We start from the raw sequence: 27788 nt of genomic DNA on the forward strand, positions 1-27788 counted from the left end.
CTTTATTCTCCACTTTTCAAAGGGCTAATTAACTTGCAAATCACAAGAACCTGGTTGAAACTAGCTAAGGAAAGAAGAAATGTATTATCTCATATAACTGAAAAGTTTTACACTAAATACCACTGGATCCAATACTGGAAAAAAAGATTACTATCTGTAGCTTCAGGATGTGTTTCCTTATAGCTTGAAATCTGGAAAGAAGAAAGCCACTTCTCTCTCAACTTCCCCCAAAGGGTCCTGAATGGACCTGTTTGGATTTTATATCCTCCTGTGGTCTAATCTTGGGTGTAGGCAGATTCGGCATTCAGACTGGCCCAGGATGAAGGGAGAGCATGTCTTTACGGTTAGTTCCAAAAATTCACGTAGTATTGGGGTGGAGGGGAAGTTTTCAAAAAGAAAAGCTGGAGAGCTGAGAAAATATAAAATATATTTACAGCAATATTAATAATTATATTTTTGCGTGTTTTAATATTTTTCTTTATTATATTGACTATTGCTAATATGAGCCAAGGCTAATGATTTTTGTATATTTATATGTCTATACTACAACTTCCCTTTAGATTAATGTTTTTCAGTTCCTATTTTCATATTTTCAGGCAGAATATTATATCACATGAAACAAGTAATAATGTCTGCATCCAATGATTACATCATATTTCTTTTATACTATTGCTGTTAGAATGTGTGACAGCAGATGTTTTCCTACTTTCTTAATTTTATTTATTTATTTATTTTTTAAAGATTTTATTTATTTATTTCACAGAGAGAGAGAGACAGCGAGAGAGGGAACACAAGCAGGGGGAGTGGGAGAGGGAGAAGCAGGCTTCCCGCTGAGCAGGAAGCCCAATGCGGGGCTCCATCCCAGGACCCTGGGACCATGACCTGAGCCAAAGGCAGACGCTTAATGACTGAGCCACCCAGGCGCCCCTATACTTTCTTAATTTTAATGGAAATAATGTCACTAGTGTTTCATCATTAATATGATAACTGCTATTGGCATGAAATAGGTAATATTTTATCATTTTAATAAAACATACTATTTTTAATTATTTAAAATTATTTAATTTTAGTGTTAAAAATATGCTATTTATTTTTAATAAAATATACTATTTTTAATTAAATATTAATTAAAATTAATTTTTCTTGTCCTAGTCTTATGCTGTGGACCATGCTATGGACTATGTATGCTTATGAGTATATTATTTGGAAATTTTGTTTTTAAATTGTTGCATGAGTTGTAATAATCTATAGTTCATGTGTGCATATTTGTCCTATCTTTGTTATGTTTGATATTAGAGGTGTTCTATCTTTTAAAAATGATTTATTAAGCTTTGTAATTTTCTACACTTTGTAAAAAATTAGACTTTTACTATAAGTTTTTTTTAACTTTATTGAGGTTATACTGAAGTTATTGAGGTTATAGCATATACGATAAAATATTCTCATTTAAGAGTATACTTTGATGAGTTTAAAAAAATATGTGCACCACATTTTACGTGGCATGTAACAGTCTTATCAATCAAAATATAAAACATTTACTGCGTCCCCAAAAGTTAGCTCTTTGCAATTAATCCCCTCTCCATCTCTGGTTCTAAACAGATCTACTTTCTGATACTCTAGATTAAATATCCCTTTTCTAGAATTTCATACAAATGGACTTAAATAATATGTACTTTTTTTCTGGAGTCTTTTGTTCAGCATAATGTTTTTGAGAATCATCAAGGTTGTTGCATGTATGGGCAGTTTATTCCTTTTTATTGCTGGACAGTATTACATTGTATAGATATACCACAATTTGTATATCTGTACTCATTTTGATTGACATGTGGGTTTTTTCCAGTTTGGGGTCCTTATGAAAAAAACTTCTATAAATTTATAAATATTGTGGACAAGTGCTTTTTCTTTTTCTTAAAAAAAAATTATTTGTTTATTTGACAGAGAGAGAGAGCAGGAGAGTACAAGCAGGGGGAGCAGGGAGGGAGTATCAGACTCCCCGCTGAGCAGAGAGCCCGACATGGGATTGTGACCTGAGCCAAAGGCAGTCGCTTAATCGACTGAGCCACCCAGGCACTCCAAGTGCTTTTATTTTTCGTGGACAAACAATTGGAAGTGATTTTTTAGGGTCATAAAAGTACATATTTAACATTTTAAGAAACTACAAAACTGTTTTCCAAAATATTGTACCATTTTGTCACTTCCCTCAGCAATGAAGGAAGCTTCAAGTTGCTATACATCTTCACCTATATTTGGTTTTATCAGTCTTTTTAATTTTAGCCATCCTAGTGGGTGTGTAGTGATATGTTGGTTTAATTTATATTTTCCTGGTGACTAGTGATGTTGAGTATCATTTCTTGAGCTTATTGGCCATTATACCATCTTTTGTTAAGTGTCTTCAGTTCTTTTGACAATTCTTAAACATTGAAGTGTTGTGTTTTACCTATATGTAGATATAAACACACACATTTCCCCCGCCCCACATATTCTGGACACAGGTGGTTTTCATGTGTACATATTGCAAGTCTGCCTATTCATATTCTTAACAGTGTCCTTTTAGGAGCAGACATGTTTCATTATGACAGTGTCCAATTTATCAGTTTTTGCTTTTATGCATCACACTTCTTGTAATCTTGTCTGAGAAATCCTTGCTTACTTCAAAATCATTAATATTTTCTCTCAATATTTCAGACACCTAGCCTGCTCCCTGACAGAAAATGAAGCCGAATCAAAGCAAGCAGAATGGAGAGAATGAGAAGGAGAAAAGATGGGTCTCTTTTACACTAGAGCTAGTATTACACTAGAGCTAGTTTGGCTCCCTTAAAATTAAATATGACCCTTCTAGGGTCTCTATTGAATGTCCATGATGTTCTTTAAGGTCTTTCTACTCTGGCTAGCCAGCCATTGTCTCCCAGAGCATTGTGACCTTTGGAATGGTTCAGCTTAGAGCTCTTTGTGGAATGTCACCCTCTGCATTCGTAGGTTTGTATCCAGCAAACTACTCCTGGGGACCCCTCTGCAGATTTCTGAGTTCTGCCTCTGCACAACTCCTTCCGTTGCAGCACTCTGATATAAATTCTAGTTGCTTTACCCTCCCTAAACTCCGGTCTTTCTCCCCAATTTGGTAACACCACCATGCTTCCCTTGGGTCCAACCTTCCTGCACGGCAGAAGACTATTCCAGGCAGAAAGCTATTAGATTATAGTGTTCAAATAATTTATATCCTTTCTTTTAGAGATCCCAGTTCTGAGCCCTTTGTTGTCCAATGTCTAAACTTTTATATATACATTTTATCCAGTATTCTAGTTGTTTATAGAAGTAAGAGGAGTCTGGATGTCTTTCATGACAGGAATTGTATTCTGTAAGGTTTAATTGTGATAAAACATACATAACAATGACCATTTAAATAATTTTTAAGTGTACAGTTCAGTGGTATTAAGTACACTGACACTGGTGTACGACCATTGCCACTATCCATCTCCAGAACTCCATCTTTCCAAACTGAAACTCTTTACCTATTAAACAGTAATTCTCCATTTTTCTCTCTGTCCCAGCCCCTGGCAACCACTATTCTATTTTATGTCTCTATTTGACTACTTTAGGTACCTCATGTAAGTGGGATCATACAGTACTTATATTTTTGTGACTGGTTTATTTCAATTATTATAATGACTTCAAAGTTCTTCCATGTTGTAGCCTGTGTCAAAATTTCCTTCTTTTTTAAGGCTGAATAATATTCCATTGTATGTATATACCAGATTTTGTTTATACATTCATTACATTCATCTGTTGGTAGATACTTGATTTGCGTCCTTTTGGTTATTATGAATGATGCTGCTATGAACATGGGTGTATAAATATGTTTGGGTTATTCTGTTTTTAAATTTTTTAGGAACTGCCATATCATTTTCCATCCCCATCAGCAATGGGCAGCGTTCCAGTTTTTCCACATTCTTGCCAACAGTTGTTATTTTCTGTTTCTTGATAGTAGCCATACTTTTTTTTTACTTTCAAATCCTAATGGATTTGAAGTGGTATCACATTATGGTTTTGATTTGGTTTCTCTAATGATTAGTGATATTGAGCATCTTTTCATGTGCTTATTAGCCATTTGTATATCTTTATCTGTATGTCCATTCAAATCTTTTGCCAATTTTTTAATTGGTTGTCTATTTGTTGTTGTTGTTGTTGTCATTGAATTATGGGAGATCTTTATGTATTCTGGATATAAATATCTTATCAGATATATGATTGGTCAACATTTTCTCCCATTCCCTGTGTTGCCTTTTCACTCTGTTGATAATGTCCTTCAACGCACAAAAGTTTTTAATTTTAATGAAGTACAATTAATCTATTTTTCTTTTATTGTCTGTGCTATTTTTGGTAATGTTGAAAAAGTTATTAGCAGGTCCAAAGTCACGAAATTTTCTCTTATGTTTTCTTCTAAGAGTTTTATGGTTTTATCATGTCCTTTTTCTCTTGTAAGAATTTTAACTTAGAGTGTATTTTCTCTGATAGAAGTATAGACATCCCAATCTGTTCTTTCCCCACCCTGCAACTTTATTGAGGAATAATTGACAAATATAATTGTGTATATTTAAATTGTACAATGTGATGATTTAAAACACATATACATTGTGGAATGATTGCCAAGATCAAAATAATGAATACATCCATCACCTCTCATAATTAACACTTTTTGTGTGTGTGATGAGAATGCTTAAGATTTATTCTTAGCAACTTTCAAGTATGCAATATTATATTATTACATAACCAAATATACAGTATCATGTTATTAACTATAGTCACCATGCCGCATGTTAGATCCTCAGAACTTATTCATCTTATTTTTTTTTAAGATTTTATTTATTTATTTGACAGAGAGAGAGAGACAGGAAGAGAGGGAACACAGGCAGGAGGTAGTGGGAGAGGGAGAAGCAGGCTTCCCGCAGAGCAGGGAGCCCGATGCGGGGCTTGATCCCTGGACCCTGGGATCATGACCCGAGCCAAAGGCAGACGCTTAACAACTGAGCCACTCAGGTGCCCCAGAACTTATTCATCTTATAACTGGATGTTTGCACTCTTTGATCTGTATCTCCCACTTATCCCTCCCAAACCTCTGGTAACCACCATTCTATTATCTATTTCTATGAAATTGGCTTTTTTTTTTTTTTTTTTAGTTTCCACATATAAGTGATACTATATAGTATTTTTATTTGTTTTTCTCTGTCTGGCTTATTTTACTTAGCATAATGCCCTCTATGTTTATCCATTTGTTGCAAATGGCAGGATGTACTTTTTTTATGGCTGAATAATGTTCTATTATGTATATATACCACATTTCCTTTACCCATTCATTCACTAGACATTTAGGTTGTATCCCTGCCCTCTTTTGGTAACTTTCTGCATTGAATATCTTTTTTCCATCTTAACACTTTCAACCTATGAATGTCTTAAATGTAAAGTGAGTCTCTTATAGATAGCATATAGTTGGATGCTGTTTTTTTTTTATCTACTCTGTCAATCTATTTCTTTTAATTGGGGGGTTTAATCCATTTACATTTAAAGTTATCACTGATAGGGAAGCACTTACTTTTGCCATTTTGTTGTTTTTATATGTTTTATATGTTTATATATGTTTTATATGTCTTATAGCTTATTTTTTCTTTCATTTCCTCTGTCTTCTCTTTGTGTTTAGTTGATTTTTTGTAGTGACACGTTTTGATTCCCTTCCCATTTTCTTTTGTGTGTATTCTATAGATTATTTTCTTTGTGATTATCATAGGGATTACATGTAACATCCTAAAATTATGACAACCTTTCTTTAAATTGATACTAACTTAAACTTAAGAAAAATAGACCTCAATCAAAACTTAACTTTTACATAAATAGCTACTTCTTTACAGCTCTGCTTTCCTCATTTTCAGTTATTACGACACAAATTTTAATCTTTATATTGCATAACATTAGCATAGATTTATAATTATACTTACACATTTGTCTTTTAAATTCTGTAGAAAATAAAAAGTGGAATTACAAATCGAAATTACAAAAATATTGTTTTTTTATATTTGTTCATACATTTACCTTTTGCAGAGCTCTTTATATTTTCATATGACTTTAAGTTCTGTCTAACATTTTCATTTCAACTTGAAGGCTCCCATTAGCATTTCATGTAGAGCAAGTGTATGGTAATGAACTCCCTCAGCTTTTGTTTGTCTAAGGACGTCTTAATTTTGCTCTCATTTTTGAAGGACAGTTTTGCTGGTTATAGAATTCAAGATTGAAAGTTTTTCTCTTTCATCACTTTAAATATATAAATATATCGTCTCACTGCTTTCTGGCCTGCTCTGCTGAGAAATCTGACAATCTTATTGGGGATTCTGGTAAGTTTTTGATACCTAGAACTTTATTTTTCTACTCCTAACATCTACCAGAATTGAGACAGTTCAATGTTTTTTAGGAGTTTTAACATATACTAGTTAACACTTTTTATCATTTTAAAACTTTTGTTTTTATTTTCTCTACCTGATATTAATATTACCAATATAATCAATTATATGATGTCCCAATAAAGCTAAACAAAATGAAACAAAACAAAAACTCATTCCCTCAGTAGCATTTGATTTAAAGCAGTATACTCACACACTTGTGGGGTCAGGTGGGAATTGGTTAGGCAACCCTGCTCTTCCTGATTGGGTTCACTTTCATGGTTTGCTTTTGACTGGCTGTCAGTCTGTTGGGGTGACTAGTACAACTGGCAGCTTGGCTTTTTTGCCCCTCTCTCCCCTCTTCTATCAGGCCAGACCAAGGATATTTTCATGGTGATGGCAGAAGTATGAGAGGCCAGGCCCCCAACATGCAAGTCCATTTCAAGCCTCTGCTTGCATTATATCTAACAGGGTTCTATTTTCCATGGCAGGCTGTATGTTTGTGCCCATATCAAGAAGTGAGGCAAGTCACCCATTTATGATGGTAGAAGAATAACTCAAAGTTACAAGGCAAATGGCATGGATTCAAGAAAGGGTGATGAATTGGAGCCACACATAATTGAGTACACCAACCAGCTTTCCTTTTATTTTGTGTAGAATATACCTCCCCATTTCTTTAAAATTTCCTGTGTACTTCTTTTAAATAACATAGCTAAGTGTCACTTAGAAGAATTATTTAAATTCTAGTTAGTTAACTTACAGTACAGTATTGATTTCAGGAGTAATTTTAGTGATTAATCACTTATAACACCCAGTGCTCATTTTTTTAATGAAAGCTGAGATTCTTTGCTTTATAATGGGCAATTTTTATACAGTTATATAACTTTATATATCATATATATTTTTCTCCAGTGTAATTGTGTCCTTTTGTTTCATGTTTTCTACTTTCTATATTTATTTTTTCAATTTCTTATCTTTTGTATATATACAGTTTGCTATATTTTTTTAGTGTGTACAAAGTTATGTGTACTGTTTTATATAGTACAGTGGTTAACATTTAAGGTTTTCAGTATCTTTTTAAAGCCACACTTATCTATTTATTAAAATTTTAAAAGCTGACATTTTTTGAATCCCCCAGTTAAGGAATTTTTGTACCACACTTACTTTCTCTATACTCCTTTTAACCTATATTCCCATCTTATTAGTATATTGACTTATACTAATATTTAAATATTCTTAGCAAACATTTGAATAAGAATGCCTTTTGATATTGCTTGTATGTTTCACTGTTTTATAATATATACACTTATATTGGTGTCTTACCTATTTCCTTGTGAACTTTCTATCTGCTTATACTATGAGTTTCTGTGGATCTTGTCTTCAATAAATCTAGCATTTATTTAACAGCAATGATGTCAGGAACTGTACTATGTTATTTATGAGTGGTGTACTTTAGGGAGGATATAAAATCATAAGGCCACAAACTTTTTCACTTATAACTTTCATTCATCAAACTTTTATCTGTCTAATGTATTGTTTTGGAAGACAAATCTGAAGTCATCATGACTTCATTCGTCTATTTTAACATGGATTTTCTGCCTTGATGTTTTTAGGATATTTTTCTCTTTCATCAAAACCCAAACTATTTCTAGGAAGCCTCTTGGTGAGTCTGATTAACTGATTTTCTCTATATTGTGATGGTATGCAATTATTTCCTTAGTGATTGTAACTGCAACCCTCTCCGTCTCCAATTCCTTCCCACCCCGAGGGAGCAGTCATGATTTTTTAACTTGAATCATCATTTCCTGTCCCATATCTATGTTTCCCTTCATAATTGAAATCTTCCTTCCTTCATTTTTTACTGCCAGGTTAGCATTCCATGTTTTAGCACATGCAATGTGAATTTTTATTCTGCAATTGCATTTTTTCTTTTCTTGAATTTTAGTATCTCATTATTCTCCTTCTAATTTTATGCTATTTTTTTTACCTCAACAAATTTTCTCTTAGTGTTCTCCTATTTTTGAGACATTATTTTTCTTGTATTGTAATGAGAGTGCTATTGAATTTTCTGCAATTACTCCTACATCTGGCAATAGATAATAGATTGCTCTGTTGATTGTTTCAAGTGATTTCTGTCCCTTACTTTATCAGAGGGATCCTACTTTTTATTCCTCATTACTCATCCCATGGCCAGGTAAAATCTACCTTGGCTTGGAGTGGACCGGCAGTTTAGATATATTGATTGCATTTGGCCTTCTCAGAGTTTCAGCTGATGGAAACAGTTCAGATTGTGGAAAGATGGATGTACACAATTCCCTATGCAATTTGTATAGTGTGATGTTGCACCGTGGTTTGATTTATTTCTCCTCTCCACTTCCTCATTCTCTAGTACTTAGGACAAATGAAGTTTGTTTCAAAGTTTTCACTTGTCTAAGTATCTCTCACCTGTTAACCTGGGAATTAATTGTGCTTCTCTTTCACTTGCTTCTCCTTCACTGCCTTCCTCCTTTATCTTCTGAATAATTGTGACAATATCACATATATATATACTTTCCAAACTAAAAGGTAGATTGTAATTTGTGCATATTATTATGGATTTATCAAATACACATTATATGTCTGTAGTTTTAAATATGTGTATACATAACATATGTTTATATTTATTAAAGATATTTGTAGTTTACTTAATCATGTCATTGTTTCTGGGCATTTAAATCACTTCTATTTCTCCAGTACTAAAATAATATATATTAGTTTGTTTTTATGTTTAAATGACTATTTTCTTGGGATAAATTCTTAGAAGTAGAATTACTGGCATGAATTATATAAACAATTTTGTGAATTTTTGATATAAATTGACATATCATTTCCCCAAATCTTTTAATAAGTTAAACTTCCAGAAATAATACAAGCATATGCTCATAAAAAAATTAGGATCATATGCTTATTTTGAAAGAAATTACAATTTTGAGACTCTATGAAAAAGAAAGTTAAAAAGCAACCTTGTTTCACTGCCTAGGTATGACTATTGCTATTGATTTGGCTTAGTTATTTCATTCTGCCCTACTCCCTTCTAGGATAGATGGATGGATAGATAGGTAGATAGATAGATAGGCAGACACATAGGATGCGCACATCAATGAAAATACTATCTGATGATATTTAAGGTGTTTTAAGTTTTTGTGCAATTATGCATAACCCAGTTATTAATGTCTTTACATTTAATACAAATTATTTATTTCATTAATATAAATCCTAGGAAGAAAATAAGGAAGAACACATATTTTAAGATTATGTATGTACCATATAATTTCAATTTTTTTTAAAGATTTTATTTATTTATTTGACAGAGAGAGCGAGAGAGCACAAGCAGGGGGAACAGGAAAAGGAGAGGGAGAAGAAGGCTCCCCGCTGAGTAGGGAGACTGCTGAGGGGCCAAATCCCAGGACCCTGGGATCATGACCTGAGCCGAAGGCAGACACTTAACCATCTGAGCCACGCAGTCGCCCCTATAATTTCAATTTCAAAAGGATGTTGTATCAACTTATGCTCTCAGCATCCATGTATATGAATATTTGTTAAATATACCTTCACAAGTATTAAATATTAAAATGATTTTTTTGTTTGATAGGAAGAAAATGATACCTTATTGTTTTGATTTGTATTTGATCACTGGTTAGGTAAAATATATTTTCTTGAATGATTATTATCCATATATATTATTCTGCAGAATTTCTGTTAAAGTTCATAATTTATTTACTTTTATTTGTGTGCATAATACTTTCTTCACTAACAATATATTTTTTAAAGATTGCATTTAGTTATTTGAGAGAGAGAGAAAAAAAGGGAGAGAGAGATAAAGAGAGCATGAGCATGAATGGGGAAGTGGGAGAGGAGCAGAGGGAGAGGGAGAAGCAGACTCCCCGCCCAGCAGGGATCCCGATGTAAGGCTGGATCCCTGGACCCTGATATCATGATCTGAGCTGAAGGCAGATGCTTAACTGACTGAGCCACCCAGGCGTCCCTTTACTAACAATATTAATGATTTTAAGTGACACCATTGCTATTTTGTACAGATAAAAAATAATTTTTAACTTTTAACCAATCACATTTCTTTCTATATTTTATTTAAAAATTTTGGATGCTTCTTGTTTAAAGGATCTTTTTATATAATCAACACATTAAACATTGTAGTTGCTCAGAGTATTATATTGAAATACTGATGAAATAGGGGCGCCTTGGTGGCTCAGATGGTTGGGCATCTGCCTTCAGCTCAGGTCGTGATCTTGGGGTCCTGGGATCGAGTCCCAGATCGGGCTCCTTGCTTGGCGGGGAGCCTGCTTCTCCCTCTGCCTGCCACTCCGCCTCCTTGTACTCTCCCTCTGGCAAATAAATAAATAAAATCTTTAAAAAAAAAGAAATACTGATGAAATAAAACCCTCCCTCCCAGTTCAAATCTGTTCTTTGTAATAGCAATAGGAATTGTATCAAATACGATCCTAGTACTCAGCTTGACTGACTTTTTTTTTCTTATTTCAGAGAATAAAAGATCATGCCTTGAATTCTCTCATCTAAGTATAAAGGATTCCTTCAAAGATTTGTTTATTCCCCAAATGGAGATTTCCTTGATGTTGTATACAAGGAAAAACCTCAACTGTGCTAAGCCACTGTTTGAGCAGCATAACTCACTTAATGTTAATTTCAGTATAAGCAAGAAAACAGTCTGGCTTATTCATGGATACAGACCAACGGGCTCCTCTCCCACATGGCTTCAGAACTTCCTAAGGATTTTGTTGAATCAAGAGGATATAAACATAATTGTAGTAGACTGGAACCGGGGTGCTACAACTTTTCTTTACAACAGAGCAGTTAAAAACACCAGAAAAGTTGCTGTGAGTTTGAGTGGGTACATTCAGAATCTTTTGGTAAGAATTTTATATATCATATATGTTTTACAATATACAGTGTTTTATGCAATACCACAAAGTGGTAGCAAGGTAAATACTTTTTTTCCTATACACATTAAGAATTATTGCTTTGAGGGGCACCTGGGTGGCTCAGTTGGTTGGGCAACTGCCTTTGGCTCAGGTTATGATCCTGGAGTCCCAGGATCCAGTATGCGTCGGGCTCCCTGCTCAGGGGGAGTCTGCTCCTCCCTCTGACCCTCCCCCCTCTCATGTGCTCTCTCTCTCTCAAATAAATAAATAAAATCTTTAAAAAAAAGAATTATTCTTTGATATGCTAACATTTACAGCCATCTTTAATTTGTGTAAATGGATAAATTCCATACCTAGTTATGAACAGTCTTATTTTTTAAAAAAATCTCTTAAAGACTCAGTTATTATGTTTTGTCTTAAAATCTTTTAAGATTTTAATTTTTTTTTTTAACTCTACCTATACTGACTTGATGTTAGGGTAGTAATTCCATGTGGACCAAGGGGATAAACTATGTAATCATTAGGTTCTTTAGACATCTTTCCTAAGTTATGGCTAATATACTTATAGTTAATCAAGTGTGAATTGGTAAAAGTGAGGGAAAAACATCTTGAAAAGTAGCATATTTCTGGCCAACCTTGGAGGCAAGTCTTCAAATTTTGTCCAGGATTTAGGTGGAGGGTTGCAGTGAGTCAGGTAACATTCAGGCCAGTTTTAGGTCATCTGCAGTTTCAATGATCTACATTTACTATGTCAAGCCATATGGAGATCAGTGTCTGTTCTAGAGAGAGATGTGGTGATGAGCACTTGAGAGAAAGAAGGGTGATTTCTGATTTGGAACATTCTTGAGCTTGACATCTGCTTTGAGTTGTGTTGTGCTGAATTTCCAAGGCTCTCCTGAAATTGAGCAAGCTTACCAGATCCAAGAAGCAGTTTACATGTAGTCATCAGGAGTCAGACTGGAAGAGTTCAAAGACCAAATCTATCTCTTATCTTCTGTGTGACTTTAAGCAGTTGCTTAATCTCTCTGCCTCATTTACTTAGCTATAAATTGGGGATAATGAAACTTTATAACAATATTTTATATAAGTATTAAATGAAATTAATTCTTAACCAGTACCTGGCATATAATAATCATTGAATATAATCAGGATCAGTATAATTATTACATCCCCAAATTTGGACAAAACTAAACCGTCTCTCTAGAGAGACAGTGGAAGTAATTCATCTGTTCTTATAAACTGCATAATTGATTTTTGCTTACAGCGGTGGTCTTTTCTCTAATAACATGTACTTCAAAGTGTGGGAAATATGAATGTTAAATATAGAAATTTAGGAAAAGGCTTTATATTTAGGAAAAAGGGTGAAAAGCTCAATAACACTAAAGATGAAAATGATACTCTTTTGGGTTTTTGGGCATTGCTCTGAGGAATTTGAAGAAAATTAACACCCTGTGGCTGGAAAGCCTGGATTTAGTTTCTCATTGGCAGTAGATGTCCCACATCTCTCTACAAGCCTCGAAGATGTGTTCAAAACTTCAGCTTGGAAGATTGGATTCCATGACTCTCCAGCTTGTGATTCAGGAATCCATGATCACACTTCAAATCCATGAGTCTCATTTTAACATCTCTGAAATGAGCATCCTCATTTCACACTTTTCAGTCTTCCTAGTGATTTTGACACAATCTGTTCAGAAAAAAATGAGGCAGATTAGTATATATTTTGGAATTAAACAGGTCTGGACTTGAAGTCCATCTTTTTCCCTTACAGTAATAACTATATGTGGCTTTGGGCAACTTTTTATCAAACCATATTATTCAACATTTAATAAGTGCCAGGAATAGTTTGAAACAATAGGATAAAAATAAATATCTCATAGGACTAATGTGAATATTAAATATGATATTTACAAAACACTTATTCAAGGTAAGTACCCTATAATGTCTACTACTATTATTACAAAATTCTTTAACTAAATGTATTATTTTGCATATACTAGTTTAGATAACAGATAACAAAGGTTTTTAAAAATGTACTGGTATTACTAAAAATGTATAGAGAAAAATCAGATATCTTATGGAAAATGTTGAACAAAGATATTGTTTTCAAATTATAAAATCCCATCCTCCATTTCCCAGAAATGTATTAAACTAGAAAAAAAATAAATTCTAGAATATTGATGCACAGGGCATAATTTACGATTTCTGAAATGAAAATCATAACATTGTATTTTCACTTGCAGAAGCATGGAGCATCTCTTGGTAATTTTCATTTCATAGGTATGAGCTTAGGGGCTCATATTAGTGGATTTGTTGGAAAGATATTTCAAGGTCAACTTGGAAGAATAACAGGTAAAATATTTTTGATAAAATGCGTTTTAGCATTCTTTAAGGCATCAGAAGTTTTATTTAAAAGTTATCTGGCACAATAATTAAGGAGTAGACATGATGCATATTTATTTTTTTTCTGTATTATATTCAAATGCTAGTCTTTGTTTTAGTTAGATTCTAAAGTCTTGTTTCTTGTTTAGTTCTTAACAGAGTTGAGATACTCCTATAGAAATGGGAGGACCAAGATCAATTTCTGCAACCCCACGTGAATTTTAAGGACATATTATTGTAACAATCCAGAGAAAAATATGACCCATTAAATGTAAAACTTTTTTATGTATTAACTAAATATATAACCATGTACTTAATTTTCACAGACTTTGACACATTTCAATTCTCTTAAGAATTTTATTTGAATACCAGATCAGAGAATCAGGAGTTGATACCCAAGCTTGAAGGAGTCTATCCCTCATATATATATATATATATATATATTTTAACAGAGTTCCTGCCTCCAGAAAGCTTAGTAACCAAATAATGCTGACATAGATTGTCATGCTTCCATTTGGGAATGGTGGTGATTTTAGAATAGAAAGATCGTATCCCTCCCCAATCAATTCAGCTTTTTAGCAGCTATTGAGATCTGTGTCCATAGAAGATTTATAATGATTTCAAGTGTTAATAAAAGTAATAGAGCGTTAAGTTAAGCAAAGGGGGAGGGGAGAGGTGAATGAATTGCATAGATAGGATCTTTACAAACCTTAAGTATACCTTACTTATTCTGATCGGTTTTAATGTTATTCCCCATTATACGGATGTGAAAACAGGTTAACTAAATTAATATAGGGGGAGGGGGTCAAAAAGTTTTTAACAGCTAAGCCAGGATTTATACAAAACTTTCTAGCACCCAAAGCCCATTCTCTTTCAACCACCATAGTCATCCTACTTTATGTTAAGGTGTGTTTACTCACACATTAGTCCAGTTTGATTGACTCCACAGGCCAAGCAATCATCAGGGTTTAAAAATCCGGCAAATGTGGTAGTTCTACATCAGAATTATTTATGAGAAGAGAAGTTTCTGTCTCACTCAGCCAAGTGGGCTAAATAAACTAGGGATAGGAGAAGGGCTTGAGATGAGCAACATTACATTTTACTTTTTAAAATATCCTTTTTGAGATGATTGTTATCTTCCATTGCATAGATGTTCTCAAGTTGTTGAATTTTACCTCCTTCCCACTCCCTGCCTTTTTGATACATGTCAGTAGGTCATGACACTAGAATTTCTATTTAAAATTTCAAATACGGTGTGGTGCCCAGGTGGCTCAGTCGGTTAAATGTCTGCCTTCGGCTCCGGTCATGATCCCAGGGTCCTGGGATCGAGCCCCATGTAGGGCTCCCTGCCCAGAGGGAAGCCTGCTTTTCCCTTTCCCTCTGCTGCTCCCCCTGCTTGTGCTCTCTCTCTCTGTGTCAAATAAATAAATATTTAAAAAAATAAATAAAATTTCAAATACACCAGAAATAATATCTATATTCCATGGAACTCTTAATACATTTTTGTTTTCTTGTGTGTATATGGAAAACTTTTGTGAAAAATGAATGATAAGATAATAATATGTTTTATGCCAGAGCCCAAATTGTATTTGGCAATTAAAAATCATTTTAGAACTGCAGATAGATCTGGGATGAACTGGTAAGTCATGAGGTTCAAGACAGGACCAGGATATTATTCATTCCCCCCACCCCACTCAGGGCAGTAGTAGTTATTTATTATTAACTATATAGCTACTATCGGTTTACCCCTAAGTATTTCTTAAATAAAAATGCTAAAAAAATAAAACCTACAGTATTTTGTTGAGGCATCTCTAAGTGTGCCTTAACACTAGATTGTTGATAAACTCTGACTATTGGTAAAAAGTATCATTCAAATAATGAAGATACTTGCTATTCATCCAATTTAATTTATCTTAATATTAGCTTTTTTGCAAGTTTAAGCTGAAACTATATAGACATGCTTATAATTTAATAATAGTGCAGTCATATGATCTAATAAACACTGTAGTAGGAATTGATTAATCAATTGATAGCTTCTTTCTTGAATTTCAGGTCTTGACCCTGCTGGGCCAAAATTCTCTGGAAAATCATTTAATGACAGATTAGATTACACTGATGCCAAGTTTGTGGATGTCATCCATTCTGATACCAATGGTAACAATGTAGGATTTATTGCTTAATTATTTGAAAATGAAAAGATGTAGACATTGGGGAAGAGGAGAACATGAAAGGAGAAAGAGTAGTGGGTAAAGTGACGATGAGTCTGTAATCATAAAATGATTATATTTCCCACAAGTGATATTTCTTAGAGTTTGTGATGTCCTGTGGTGTCAAATGGCCAGGTTTTGCCATCGGCTTACCTCCTTCAGGTTTCAAGGGCTGTCATATTATCCTAAAAAATGGAAACTTGATAAAAAAATACTTCATCTTGTTCATGCTATTGACAATTTTGATTGATCACAGTTTCTCCCGTGCTTCCTGTTCCTGCCGTATTTAGGTTACCATTCTCTCCACTTTCTCACTGTGATGTGTATCAACTCGAACTGAACACAGCATTTCAGGCACAGATAGAGAATACCCTCCCCTAGAGGTAGGGACATAATTTCTCTATGGTTTTTAATTGTCTTCCTGAAAATGTCTAATGGGCTATTGGTAGTTTGGGCCAGAGTGCTTTGGACAGACACTCAAGGAAGAATTTAGATGACCCTGAGCCCCTTCCTCATTTGAAATTAATGATCCTACTATTTATTGAGCACTTCCTATACTTTGGGCAGTGTTTTAGATGCTTTCTGTGAATGAATTATGGCATTCTTCTAAGTCCCCATGAGATAAATAAAATAAATATCATCCCCCTTTTACTGATGGGGAAGCTAGGGTCATGGTCACAAGTGGCAGAGCCAGAATTTGAAGCCTTATGATTCCAGAGTCTGTGCCTCACCAGTTTGTTGCTCTGACCAGCTGATAATTTCCATGTGCTCTCGTTGTGGGCATGGGGAGGATATGGCGCTACCATGGAGAAAGGAGGAAGTGATGCTCAGGCTGTTTTGATTTCCCTATTTCCTCAGGTTTCTTTTCTCTTTGGTCCAGGTAATTTATTTGCTCCCATAGTCCTCTGAATTGTCCTTGTGGAGATTCATACCAATGCCTTTGTGAGAGATACAAATGCCGTAAATGCCACAGAGGACAATTTTTCAGCTTCTATGGCTACATGCCAGGGGGCTGAGCCTCTATGGGTATCGTTCTGCTCCTTCTTTGGAATCTAAGTTATCTTATGTATCACAGGGAGTTAGTGCCCAAAGGTTCATAGTTCGAATGTGATACCTCAACCTCTCAAGCCCTCCTTGTCTTTATCCCTTTATATTAACTTAGCTTTCCCCACACACAGTGCACCTACTGCCCAATTGCTCTGCAGTTCTTTGTCTGAAATTCCAACTTCAGTTTTACCTATGGCCCTTTGAATTGGCTCTTCATACTTTTTATTATTTTTGTTTGCATTTCTGGCTTTTCCTAATAAAAAACTATTTCTATTATCTTCCACTCTCAACATCTTTTGATGACCTGGACTATCAAATCTAACCACTAGATGCCACATTGTTGGCACCTTTGATTGATCTTTTCACAACCATTGCAAATGAGGGACACAGAATTTTGATGCTGCATATCCACCTGTCTCAAGGAATTTCTGAATGAGATACTTGGGGTCAGCACATATCTGGCAGACTACCTTTTCCTTGAATAATAATCAGTGAGTGCATCTTCTACTTACCAGTAGTTTTTGTCCATATTTGATTGTATATGTTAAAAAAGCTATGTGGCCTTCCAAAATTGTGAATTGGATAATTTGGACTAATATCCTTGCTGGGATATCAGTAAAAAATTACAGTCCAACATCCAGAAGATAGAAAAATTCCAGGGAAGTAAACTGGTAAGTTTGGAGTCACTTTTCTTACAGCAGGTTTCCTGATGCATAGAGTATGGGAAGTATTTTTGAAACCCTTACATGGGGCTTGTAAAATATCTCATTTTTACCTTCTTTCCATGTATTGAAGGAATATAGAGTGCTTAGACTTTATATATCACCCTCCAATTTAATATATTCTTGGGGAGAAAAAATAGAACAAAGAGAGAAGGCACAATGAATATCAATAATTTACAACAGGCACCTGGTAGGGGTGCCTGGGTGGCTCAGTCGTTAAGCATGTGCCTTCGGCTCAGATCATGATCCCAGGGTCCTGGGATGGAACCCCGCATCAGGCTCCCTGCTCAGCGGGGGGCCTGCTTTTCCCTCTCCCACTGCCCTTTTCCTACTGGTGCACGCACAGCGCTCTCTCTCTTAAATAAATAAATAAAATCTTTAAAAAAATAAAATAAAGGGACACCTGAGTGGCTCAGTTGGTTAAGTGTCTGTCTTTGGCTCGGATCATGATCCCAGGATCCTGGGATCGAGCCCCACATCGGGTTCCTTGCTCAGTGGGGAGCTTGCTTCTCCCTCTGTCTGCCACTCCCCCTGCTGGTGCTCTCTCTCTCTCTGACAAATAAATAAATAAAATCTTTAAAATATATATATTAAAAAAATAAAATTAAATAGAAAAAGAGATAGTCTTACAGGTACTACAGGTATGAAATTGATCATATTATGATATAATGAGCAATATTATGCAAATAAATATGAAAATGTATGATTATATGGTATGATATATAAAATAGAAAAAATTTTATGAAAAAGCAAAAGCATTTACTAAACTGACAAATTAAGAAACAATATTTGAATAATTCTATAATTATTAATGAGATAGAAACTAATTTAAAGACTTCCAACAAAGTAAATCCTAGGCAAATTTTTTTTTTTTAAGATTTTATTTATTTATTTGACAGAGAGAGACACAGCAAGAGAGGGAACACAAGCAGGGGGAGTGGGAGAGGGAGAAGCAGGCTTCCCGCTGAGCAGGGAGCCTGATGCGGGACTCGATCCCAGGACCCTGGGATCATGACCTGAGCCGAAAGCAGACGCTTAACGACTGAGCCACCCAGGCACCCTAGGCAAATTTTTTCATCTCTACCAAACAATTAAGGGAAAAGTAAGACCACTTTCACACAAACGGTTTCAGAGAATAATAAAATGTAGGCAACTGTTTATAACCTTTTTTAAAAGCTATCATAAAAATGTCAAAACTTGAGATGATAGACATTACAGAAAAGAAAATTTGTGGACATTCTCTATTATAATCATGGGTGCAAAATTTCTACATAAACATCACATTAGTAAATCATTCTGCAACATATAAAAATGGATAATGAATCACACCCAATTTGGATTATTATAAAAAAGCAAGTTTATAATAAAAGCATACACAAAAGCATACATGAAATATGAGTCAATTTATATGTAGTTCCAAAATGGGCAAATCTAAACTGTTAAGTTTTGGGAGGCATCCTTGGAAGGTAAAGAATAGCAAAAAAGTTACTTTATTAAAGATGTTATTGGGCATCTGGGTGGCTCAGTCTTTAAGCGTCTGCCTTTGGCTCAGGTCATGATCCCAGGGGCTGGGATCTAGTCCCGAATCGGGCTCCCTGCTCAGTGGGGGGCCTGCTTTTCCCTCCCCCTCTGCCTGCCACTCTGCCTACTTGTGCTCTCTCTCTATCTCTCTGTCAAATAAATAAATAAAATCTTTTTTTAAAAAAAATATGTTATTATTTTTAAAAGGAGAAGCTGGTAATTAGGTAAGAGCTAAGGGTTTCTAGGTGCTATTTCTTGACATGGGTGTGATAGCTAAGTGGCTATTTGCTTTATAATAATTAATTAATATTTAGATTTATGCTCTTGTTTGTGTGTATGTATATTAAATTACAATAAAAAGAAAATTTAAAAAGTCCTATCTACTCTCCTTACCCTCCTTGAAACCAAGGGAATGAATGACCTAAACAGACCAAACTTCTCTGCCCCTTCCATCTGGTAAAGGGGAAAAGACATGCCTGATGAATCAAGGCCTGCTTCTAAGTTAATATAAATGTCTTTTGCTTGTCGCTGATTCCTGAGGAGTCTTCTTGGCTTATTTCTACTTTAGTGGCAGATTGGAGAAAATGATGGCTCCAACTTGGAACCCCTAGTCTTGGAACTCCATGTTGAATTCAGACATAGGGAAATTGTAAAGATTGCCAAAATTTAAAAAAATTATTGGACTTTTTTTTGGTCATATTTAGGAGAATGCAAGCAGATGATGGAATGTAAAGAGGGATTGGCTAGCATACCCTCACCACTGTCACAATCTAATCACTCTCATGCTTCCCTGGATTCTTAGGAGTTCTAATGAAGTCTGAATTGTTTTTTGCCTTTCCTTACACACTGACTCCCCTCCCCCATAATGCACATGCCCAGTGTCCTCATGCTCTGCTAACACCTAATTAGCAGTTATCTTATTCTGTTCCATACTTTCACTAAATCCTGTCACTCCATCTTAATTCTACTGTCAGACCTAAGTATTTATCTTTGTTATGTAAATCTATTGCTGATCACTTTCAAGAGTTTATTATGTTGTAGGAAATTTCTTGTGCCCTAAGCCAAAGCATTGCAACTTTACTTGGCAGCAAGATTTTCAGATCTAATCACATCCCTGATTTTTCTGAGCTTGCTACCCTCTTTCATTCCCATGCCTTCCCTGGGTTATAGCCCCCAGCATTTGCACCTTCCCCAGTGCCCCGAGGATCCACAGATAGACAGAAGCCCTTAAATCACAGCACACATTTATGTCACTCTGGCCCAATTTGGTCCAGCTGAAGCAGCATATTTAGATTTTTCCAGTTAGTGAATCTAGTATCAGGTCTTAGGCCTTATCCAGAGTATAAGCAAATCATCAAACTGGCCTAAAAGGTCCTATATGACTTGGCTTCATTTCCTCTGGTGCTCCCTCTTAGCCATTATACTCCTGCCAACCTGGCTTCTTTGACTACTTTAGGTATGCTCACATAATTTTCTACTTGCCTGTCTCACTTATGTCACTCACATCCTTCACGTCATTGCTTGACTTTACGACCTCAGTGGATAATTCCCTAACCAAATTACTTAAAAGTACAGCCAACCTACCACCCTGACTAAGCACTTACCACTCTCTTACGCTACTTGTGTTTTCCCTACAGCACTTATTATTATCTGACATACTATATTTTTACTTGTTTATTATGTCTTCCTCCACTAAGATGTAATTTCCACTACAAAAAGGAGTTTTGTTTTGTTTTTCTTTTTTACTTATATATTTGTCGCACAAAGAACTGTGATGGGCCCACAGTAAATTGATGACTAGGAAATGTGTTAAATTAATGACATAATTTTCATGAGGAATTAATTTGAGGCATTAATACCAGAAAAATGTATCTTTTTAAAAATGGCATTTCTTTTATTTTCAATTCAAATTTTGAGTCACTTTCAATAGAATTTATAGATTTTATTTTGTAAAAGTGTTGACCTGATTATATTCACTTTGTGATTTTTGAGTGTTTTTCTTCTTAGGTTTAGGCATTAAAGAACCCTTGGGACATATAGATTTTTATCCAAATGGAGGAAAAACACAACCTGGCTGTCCTAAATCCATTCTTTCAGGTATACCAATAGTAATTTTGAATGCATTATATATGATTCAAATGATGAAGGAAAATCAACTTTACTTTACTTTTTCCTTCTTAATCTGTTGGTAAGATTTTGATCACCCTTGCTCATTATTCAGGAGAGTGATTGGCAAAAAATGGTTGAATTGGATTTTTCTCAGTTCATAAAGTTTACCAGTAGATAACCCATTTGGTCATGGTGGGATCCATTACATTAGTTTTAACAGCTTTATTTCATCATTTTAAACATTAGGAGAAGTGCTAAGTCAGTGAAGAAGCACAGATGGCCAAAGTATCATGTAACATGAGTTTGGGCTTGGGATTTAATCTTTACCATCACTCTAATATTGTACAAGCACAGATTCATAATTTCTTGCACTTGGTTATTACATAAATAGCCGAGCAGCTGCTCCAGGTGTGGACTTTGGCTCACTTCAGAGTCAGAAGAATTCGATGTTTTGAGGTCTACCGTGACAACTGGTCAAGTAACACATGTGAAAGGCCACTACAGCTAGCGAAGTTTGGTCAAAGGCTATAAGGATGTGAGGAGTTGGGGAAAGAAAGGGACATGATAAAGCTTTAATGTTACCTGGTTTCATAGTCCTCTCTGACATTAAACAGAAATGTTAGGGGTGTGGGATTAGAAGGGAAAGATGAGCACATAGTTATTAAGTATGGTAGCACTGTGTTTGTAGAGTTTGTCAAATTATTGAAATTAAACATTTTGTCCCCTGTGGTAATTATTACTTCAGAAAAAATTCTTATAAATCTCATGTAAAAGCATACTAAATTTAAATTTTAAATGGTGCTGCTTATTTAATTGCTCGAGATAAAACTGTGCACTGTAGTCAACACTTTAATATTCACAATGGCGTAGTATTGAGTAGAACTTAACCTTTAATTTTTCTCTAATTTACTTGAACTTGGTTTAATACATCTACAGTTCTTTTGCTTGATTTTTAACACCTAAGGAATTCAGTTTATTAAATGCGACCACCAGAGAGCAGTTTACTTGTTCATGGCCTCTTTGGAAACAAACTGCAATTTTATTTCATTTCCTTGTCCTTCATATGAAGATTTCAAAGCTGGTTCATGTGTAGACTGTGACAACTTCAACGAAAAATCATGTCCTAGGTTAGGTAAGTGAGACTGTTTTAATTACTCTAAATTTTTGTGGAAAATGAATAACATAATTGTCAGTATTTTTGCCGGAAGCTTTCATATTTACCTGGGAACATGTTAAGCATTTTATGGAAAAATTACCTGTGGAACAACCAGAGGAAATAATTTATTTCCTACTAAATATTTTTAAGGTGTTTAGTGAAAAGAATTTAATCAACTGCTCAATGGATTTTAACCAACTGTGCTCAATGTATGTGCAAATTTGGTGGTCTCATGATGACCCTTGTTCTTGTTTTGTAAAGGAGTCTCACTATCTATCATCCATCTGTATTTCCACTAAAGAAAGAGACTGTGCATTCATTTTTTTTTTTTTTTTGAGACTTGTGCGTTCTTAGTGACACTGAAGGTTTTTATTTTTATGGAAAGTTGTAGGAGCAAGTGGAGAGGTGTAAACCATAGTTAGCTTTTCATTTGCTATTAGCAAGTAGGCATGAATCATACATGGTTCACACCTTCCAAATCGATAAAGCTTGGCAAGAGCAGTTAAGTATTGCAACTTTCGATAACGACAGCCTGTCTGTGGGAAATTATGGAGGAAAAAAGAATCCACATAAAAATAGAACGGTAGAGCTGAAAGAATCTCAGAGGCTGTTTTTTGCTCAGGATTTTCCAAACAGATCACCAGATCCCAAGCGTGTCATGAGCATATAACATCTTATCAGTGTCATGATCAGGATCTGCTAGAAATGTTTCCAAGGCCAAAGGGGCTCAGTGAAATGGGAAGCGATTACAACGACTGAATTAATCCACTTTCTGTAGTTTTCTTCAGCAGGAGATTTATACTAACATGCATAGAGAATTTCTGGGGGAGGCAGGCAATCTGCCGGCTTGGCCAGACCTATTTTCTCATAGACCCTTCTGTCCAGAAGCCATCTTGTGGGATTCTTTTTCTCCAGACCTCATGTTGGGGAGTGCTTTTCTGGTCTCATTGTTTTTCCATATAAATGAGAAAATTGTGACCCAGTGGGAACAGAAGGATTATGTAAGGACACAAGTGAGAACTAGAGTTAAACTCCTTAATTCTCAATTCAGTGTTCTTTTTACTACATTCACATTTCGAATTTGGAGGTAGCAATGTGGGAACAGACAAATACATAAAGTAGGAAACATTTTAAATATATGCATGTGTGTGTTATAATATTTCAAATGTACTAATAATGTATGTATCTGGAATATATATATTATATATGTAGTATATAGTATATTTAGATACTATCTATATGACACATTTATAACATACACACATATATAGTATATCTGTATGAATGTGTATATGTAGGAGAATTGGGAGCTGTACTCATGGAACTAAATTTTGTGTTTGTTTTATCTAATCATTTTATTCTGCTGAATTTACTAAAAGGAGATACAAGTAAAATTCTGAATTTATGAAATAATAAAAACTGCTACAAATGGATTGTAGCCATATGGAGTATCCTCAGCTCTGGTAAGATTTCCAGGGAGGGATTTGTTTGTGAATCTTGGATTTAATTTATTATGTAATTAAAATGAATAGAATATAAAATTGTTGGAAAAGTGGTTTTTAAGTTATAAAAATCATAAATTATTATTACAATTATTATTATAATGCATTGATTCTTTAGTTCCTTTAGTGATTTGAAAGCTTTGTGTGCTATTTGATGGAAATCTGGTTTCTAATGTTTTCTTTTTTTTTAAGATTTTATTCACTTACTTGACACAGAGAGAGAGAGAGGGAGAGAGTACAAGCAGGGAGAGTAGCAGAGCGGGAGGGAGAAGCAGGCTCTCCACTGAGCAGGGAGCTCGATGTGGGGCTCCATGTGGGGCTCGATCCCAGGACTCTGGGATCATGACCCGAGCCGAAGGCAGACACCTAATTAACGACTGAGCCACCCGGGCGCCCCTTGTTTCTAGTGTTTTCTTTCTCAAATCTTAGGTTATCAAGCTGAGCTATGGAAAGATGTTTTAAAAGAAAGGAGAGAAGAGACCACCGTGTTTTTGGATACTACTGGCACAAGTCCATTCTGTGGTAAGTTAACATTTTCAACAAATGACAAATGATTGGTTTTACATACTAATTTATATTTTCTCCTAAATGTTCTTCGTACCCAGTCCAATTCCATCATGTAATTTCAAGGAACTCTGAAATTTTTTAGAGCCAAATTCAAACAAGGACTTGATTTTTTAGTTTGTTTAATTGTTCATCTCTTGAAGGACATCAGGGATATTTTTAGTTTTTGGCTATTATGAATAAAGCTGCTATGAATATTTATATACAAGTTTTTATGTGATTTTAAGTTTTTATTTCTCCTTTATAAAGGCCTAGGAAAGCAATTGTTGGGTCATAAGCTAATTAGTCTTATAAGAAATTGACAAAGTGCTTTTCAGTGCACTATACCATTTTGCAATTCCCCCAGCAAAGTATGAGTGATCCAATTTCTCTGATTTCTTACTAGCAATTGCTGTTGTCATCATTTAAAAAAAATTATTCATTCTAACAGGTGGATAGTGATGCCTTATTGTGGTTTTAATCTTTGTTGCCCTGATGACTTATGATAGTGAATATCTTTTCTGTATATCCTCTTTGGTGAAATGTGTGTTGTGTCTTTTGCCCATGTTCCAACTGCATTTTTTTGAAGTGTTGGGTTTTGAGAGTTTTCTTCATATATTTTTATAGTAGTCCTTGTTGGGTACTTGATTTGCAAATATTTTCTCACAGTCTATAATCTATCTTTTCATCTTCTTTACAAGGACTTTTGCAAGGTCAAAAGTGTTTACTTTTGATGAGATCTAATTTATTATTCTTCTTTTCATAGAACTTTTTTTTTCATTTCTGAGAATTCTTTGCTAAGTTTAGGTCCTGAAGATTTTTTCCCACATTTTTTTCTAAAAGCTTTATAGTTTTATATGTTACCTTTAAGTCTGTAATTCATTATTGATTTAGTTTTCGTATGATATGTGGGGTTTAGGTCGAGGTTAATTTTTTTTTTTTTTTTTTGGCCTATGGATGTCCATTTGCTCAAGCATGATTTATTGAAAGGGCTATCTTTGCTTTATTGAAACACTTTTGTACCTTTATCAAAAATCAGTTAAGGATATTTGTTTAGGCATATTTCTATTTGGTCTAGATTCCATTCTCTGTCCTGTTATTTATCGGCTTATCCCTTTTCCAATACAACACATTATTAATTACTATAGCTAATACTATAGCCTTAATATCAGGTAGAATGAGTATTTCTTCTTCATTCTTCTTTGTCATGATTATTTTAGATATTCTAGGGTATTTGCCTTTCAATAAAAATTTAAAATAAGGTTGTCTATGTCTACAAAACTTTGGCTGGGATTTTGATAGGAATTGAATTAAACCTATAGATAGACTTGGGGAGAACTGACATCTTTACTATGTTGTCTTCTGATTCATAGACATGTTATGTCTCTACATTTACTTTGATTCTTTGATTTCTTTCATCAGTATTTTGTAATTTTCAGCATATAGGCCCTCTGTATCTTTTGTTATATGTATACCTAAATAATTATTTTTAAAAAAAATTTTTTGAGTGATGGTAAATGATATTTTAAAAATTTTATATCCCCATGTCTGTGTTAGAAGGTAGAAATAGGATTGAATATTTTGTATTGAGTTTGTTTCCTGGAGCCTCGCTGAATTCACTTATTATTTCTTGGATTTTTAAAATAGATTTCTTAGAGTTTTCTATGTAACAATCATATCATCTACAAATAGAGAGAAACTTTTACTTCTTCCTTTCTAATCTATATGCCTTTTATTTCTTTTTCTTGACTTATTTCAGTGGCTAGAGCTTCCAGTATTATGTTAAAATAAGAATGGTGAGAACAGACAACTTGTCTTACTCCCAATCTTAGAAGAAAGCATTGTTTGTTACCTGTAGGTTTTTTGACCATGGGTTATTTACAAGCATGTTGTTTAATTCCATGTATTTAGAGATTTTCCTGTTGTCCTTCTATTATTGATTTCTATTGTTGATTATATTATTTAGAGTCATTATGTTTAGAAAACAAATTCTATATAATTTCAATTCTTTTGGGGTGCCTGGGTGTCTCAGATGGTTGAGCATCTGCCTTTGGCTCAGGTCATAATCCCAGGGGCCTGGGATCGAGCCCCACATCCAGCTCCCTGCTCAGTGCAGAGCCTGCTTCTCTCTCTCCCTCTGCCATTCCCTCCACTTATGCTGTCTGGCTCCATCTCTCTGTCAAATAAATAAATAAAATCTTAAAAAAAAATTTCAATTCTTTTAAATTTGTTGCATTTTTTTTATAGCTTATCTGGCTGAATATTTCATAGGCACTTGAAATAAACGTGTATTCTGTTTTTGTTGGGTGCAGTGTTCAGTATATGCCAATATGATTCTGTTGGTCTCCAACATCATCAACTGATTACAACATCAACTCAAAGTAAAAAATCTCATCTAATGTCATCAGATAAAATGTTCCAAACTATATCATTCAATTCCAAATCTAAATCAGATTTGGGTAAGGCTCTAGGTAGAATCTACCCATAGGCACAATTACCTTCATTTGTGAGTCTATGAAACTCAAGAATCAAGTTATTTGTTCCCAAAATACATTGGTGAGACAGGCATAGGATACTGGTCATAGACATTCCTGTTCAAAAGGGAAAAAAATGAAAGGAAAATGGAGTCAATGGTCTGAAGCAATTTTATAGTCCAATGAGGCAAATTCCATTTGGTTTCAAGGTTGGGAATAATTCTCTGTGGTTTATTCCTCCTGGGGTCTGCTCTGTGGGTTCACGACTCCATGTTCTAGCTTCTCAGAGTCGTCTTTTTTCTTCTTTCTTTCTTCTTTTTTATTTTTATTTTTTTGTATAAATTGTAACTTATGCTTACAGCTGAATAGTTTTAACAGCCTGTTCCTTGCCTGAAAAATTTTGGGGGTCCAACAACATTCTTTCATTTTGTACTCTGTCTCCTTCCATCCAAGCTGACAGTGTTTATGCTACAACATTGTCAAAAACCTTGTAGATGTCCGTATATGTCAGAGATTCATTCCATTGGTCAAGAGGTACTTCCAGATATTTTTTGTAGATAATCCTATCTCTATTTTGGGCTTCTGCTGAGGTGGCTGAGGGAATCTAAGAACCACATACTTAATCTTTCCAAAGAGCCTTTTGTGTTACTGAATTCTCTGACCTTTTGATCTTTCTAAGGCAAAAGGTTGTCAAGCCACACTGCTAGATTTTTCTCTAGAGCGTGAATTCCTGATGGTGAATCTCTTAGTTTTAGTATCTTTTGCA

The 27788-nt window shown here is 34.6% G+C and overlaps 1 protein-coding gene across 1 annotated transcript in view; it reads left to right on the forward strand.

Annotated features, from left to right (window-relative positions):
- LIPI (lipase I) overlaps positions 1 to 27788 on the forward strand; it is a 58632-nt gene that overhangs the window by 6772 nt on the left and 24072 nt on the right. The window contains exons 2-7 of the mRNA XM_088024136.1: positions 10965 to 11350; positions 13603 to 13711; positions 15794 to 15895; positions 21246 to 21335; positions 22312 to 22479; positions 24435 to 24527. Of these exons, the coding sequence (XP_087880262.1) occupies positions 10965 to 11350; positions 13603 to 13711; positions 15794 to 15895; positions 21246 to 21335; positions 22312 to 22479; positions 24435 to 24527 (948 nt within the window). The remainder of the gene's footprint in view (positions 1 to 10964; positions 11351 to 13602; positions 13712 to 15793; positions 15896 to 21245; positions 21336 to 22311; positions 22480 to 24434; positions 24528 to 27788) is intronic.

The sequence above is a fragment of the Eumetopias jubatus genome, unplaced genomic scaffold (genome assembly GCF_037043125.1).
Source record: "Eumetopias jubatus isolate StellerSeaLion01/CBP00866 unplaced genomic scaffold, mEumJub1_p1.0 scaffold_1, whole genome shotgun sequence".
In the NCBI taxonomy this organism is placed as follows: domain Eukaryota; kingdom Metazoa; phylum Chordata; class Mammalia; order Carnivora; family Otariidae; genus Eumetopias; species Eumetopias jubatus.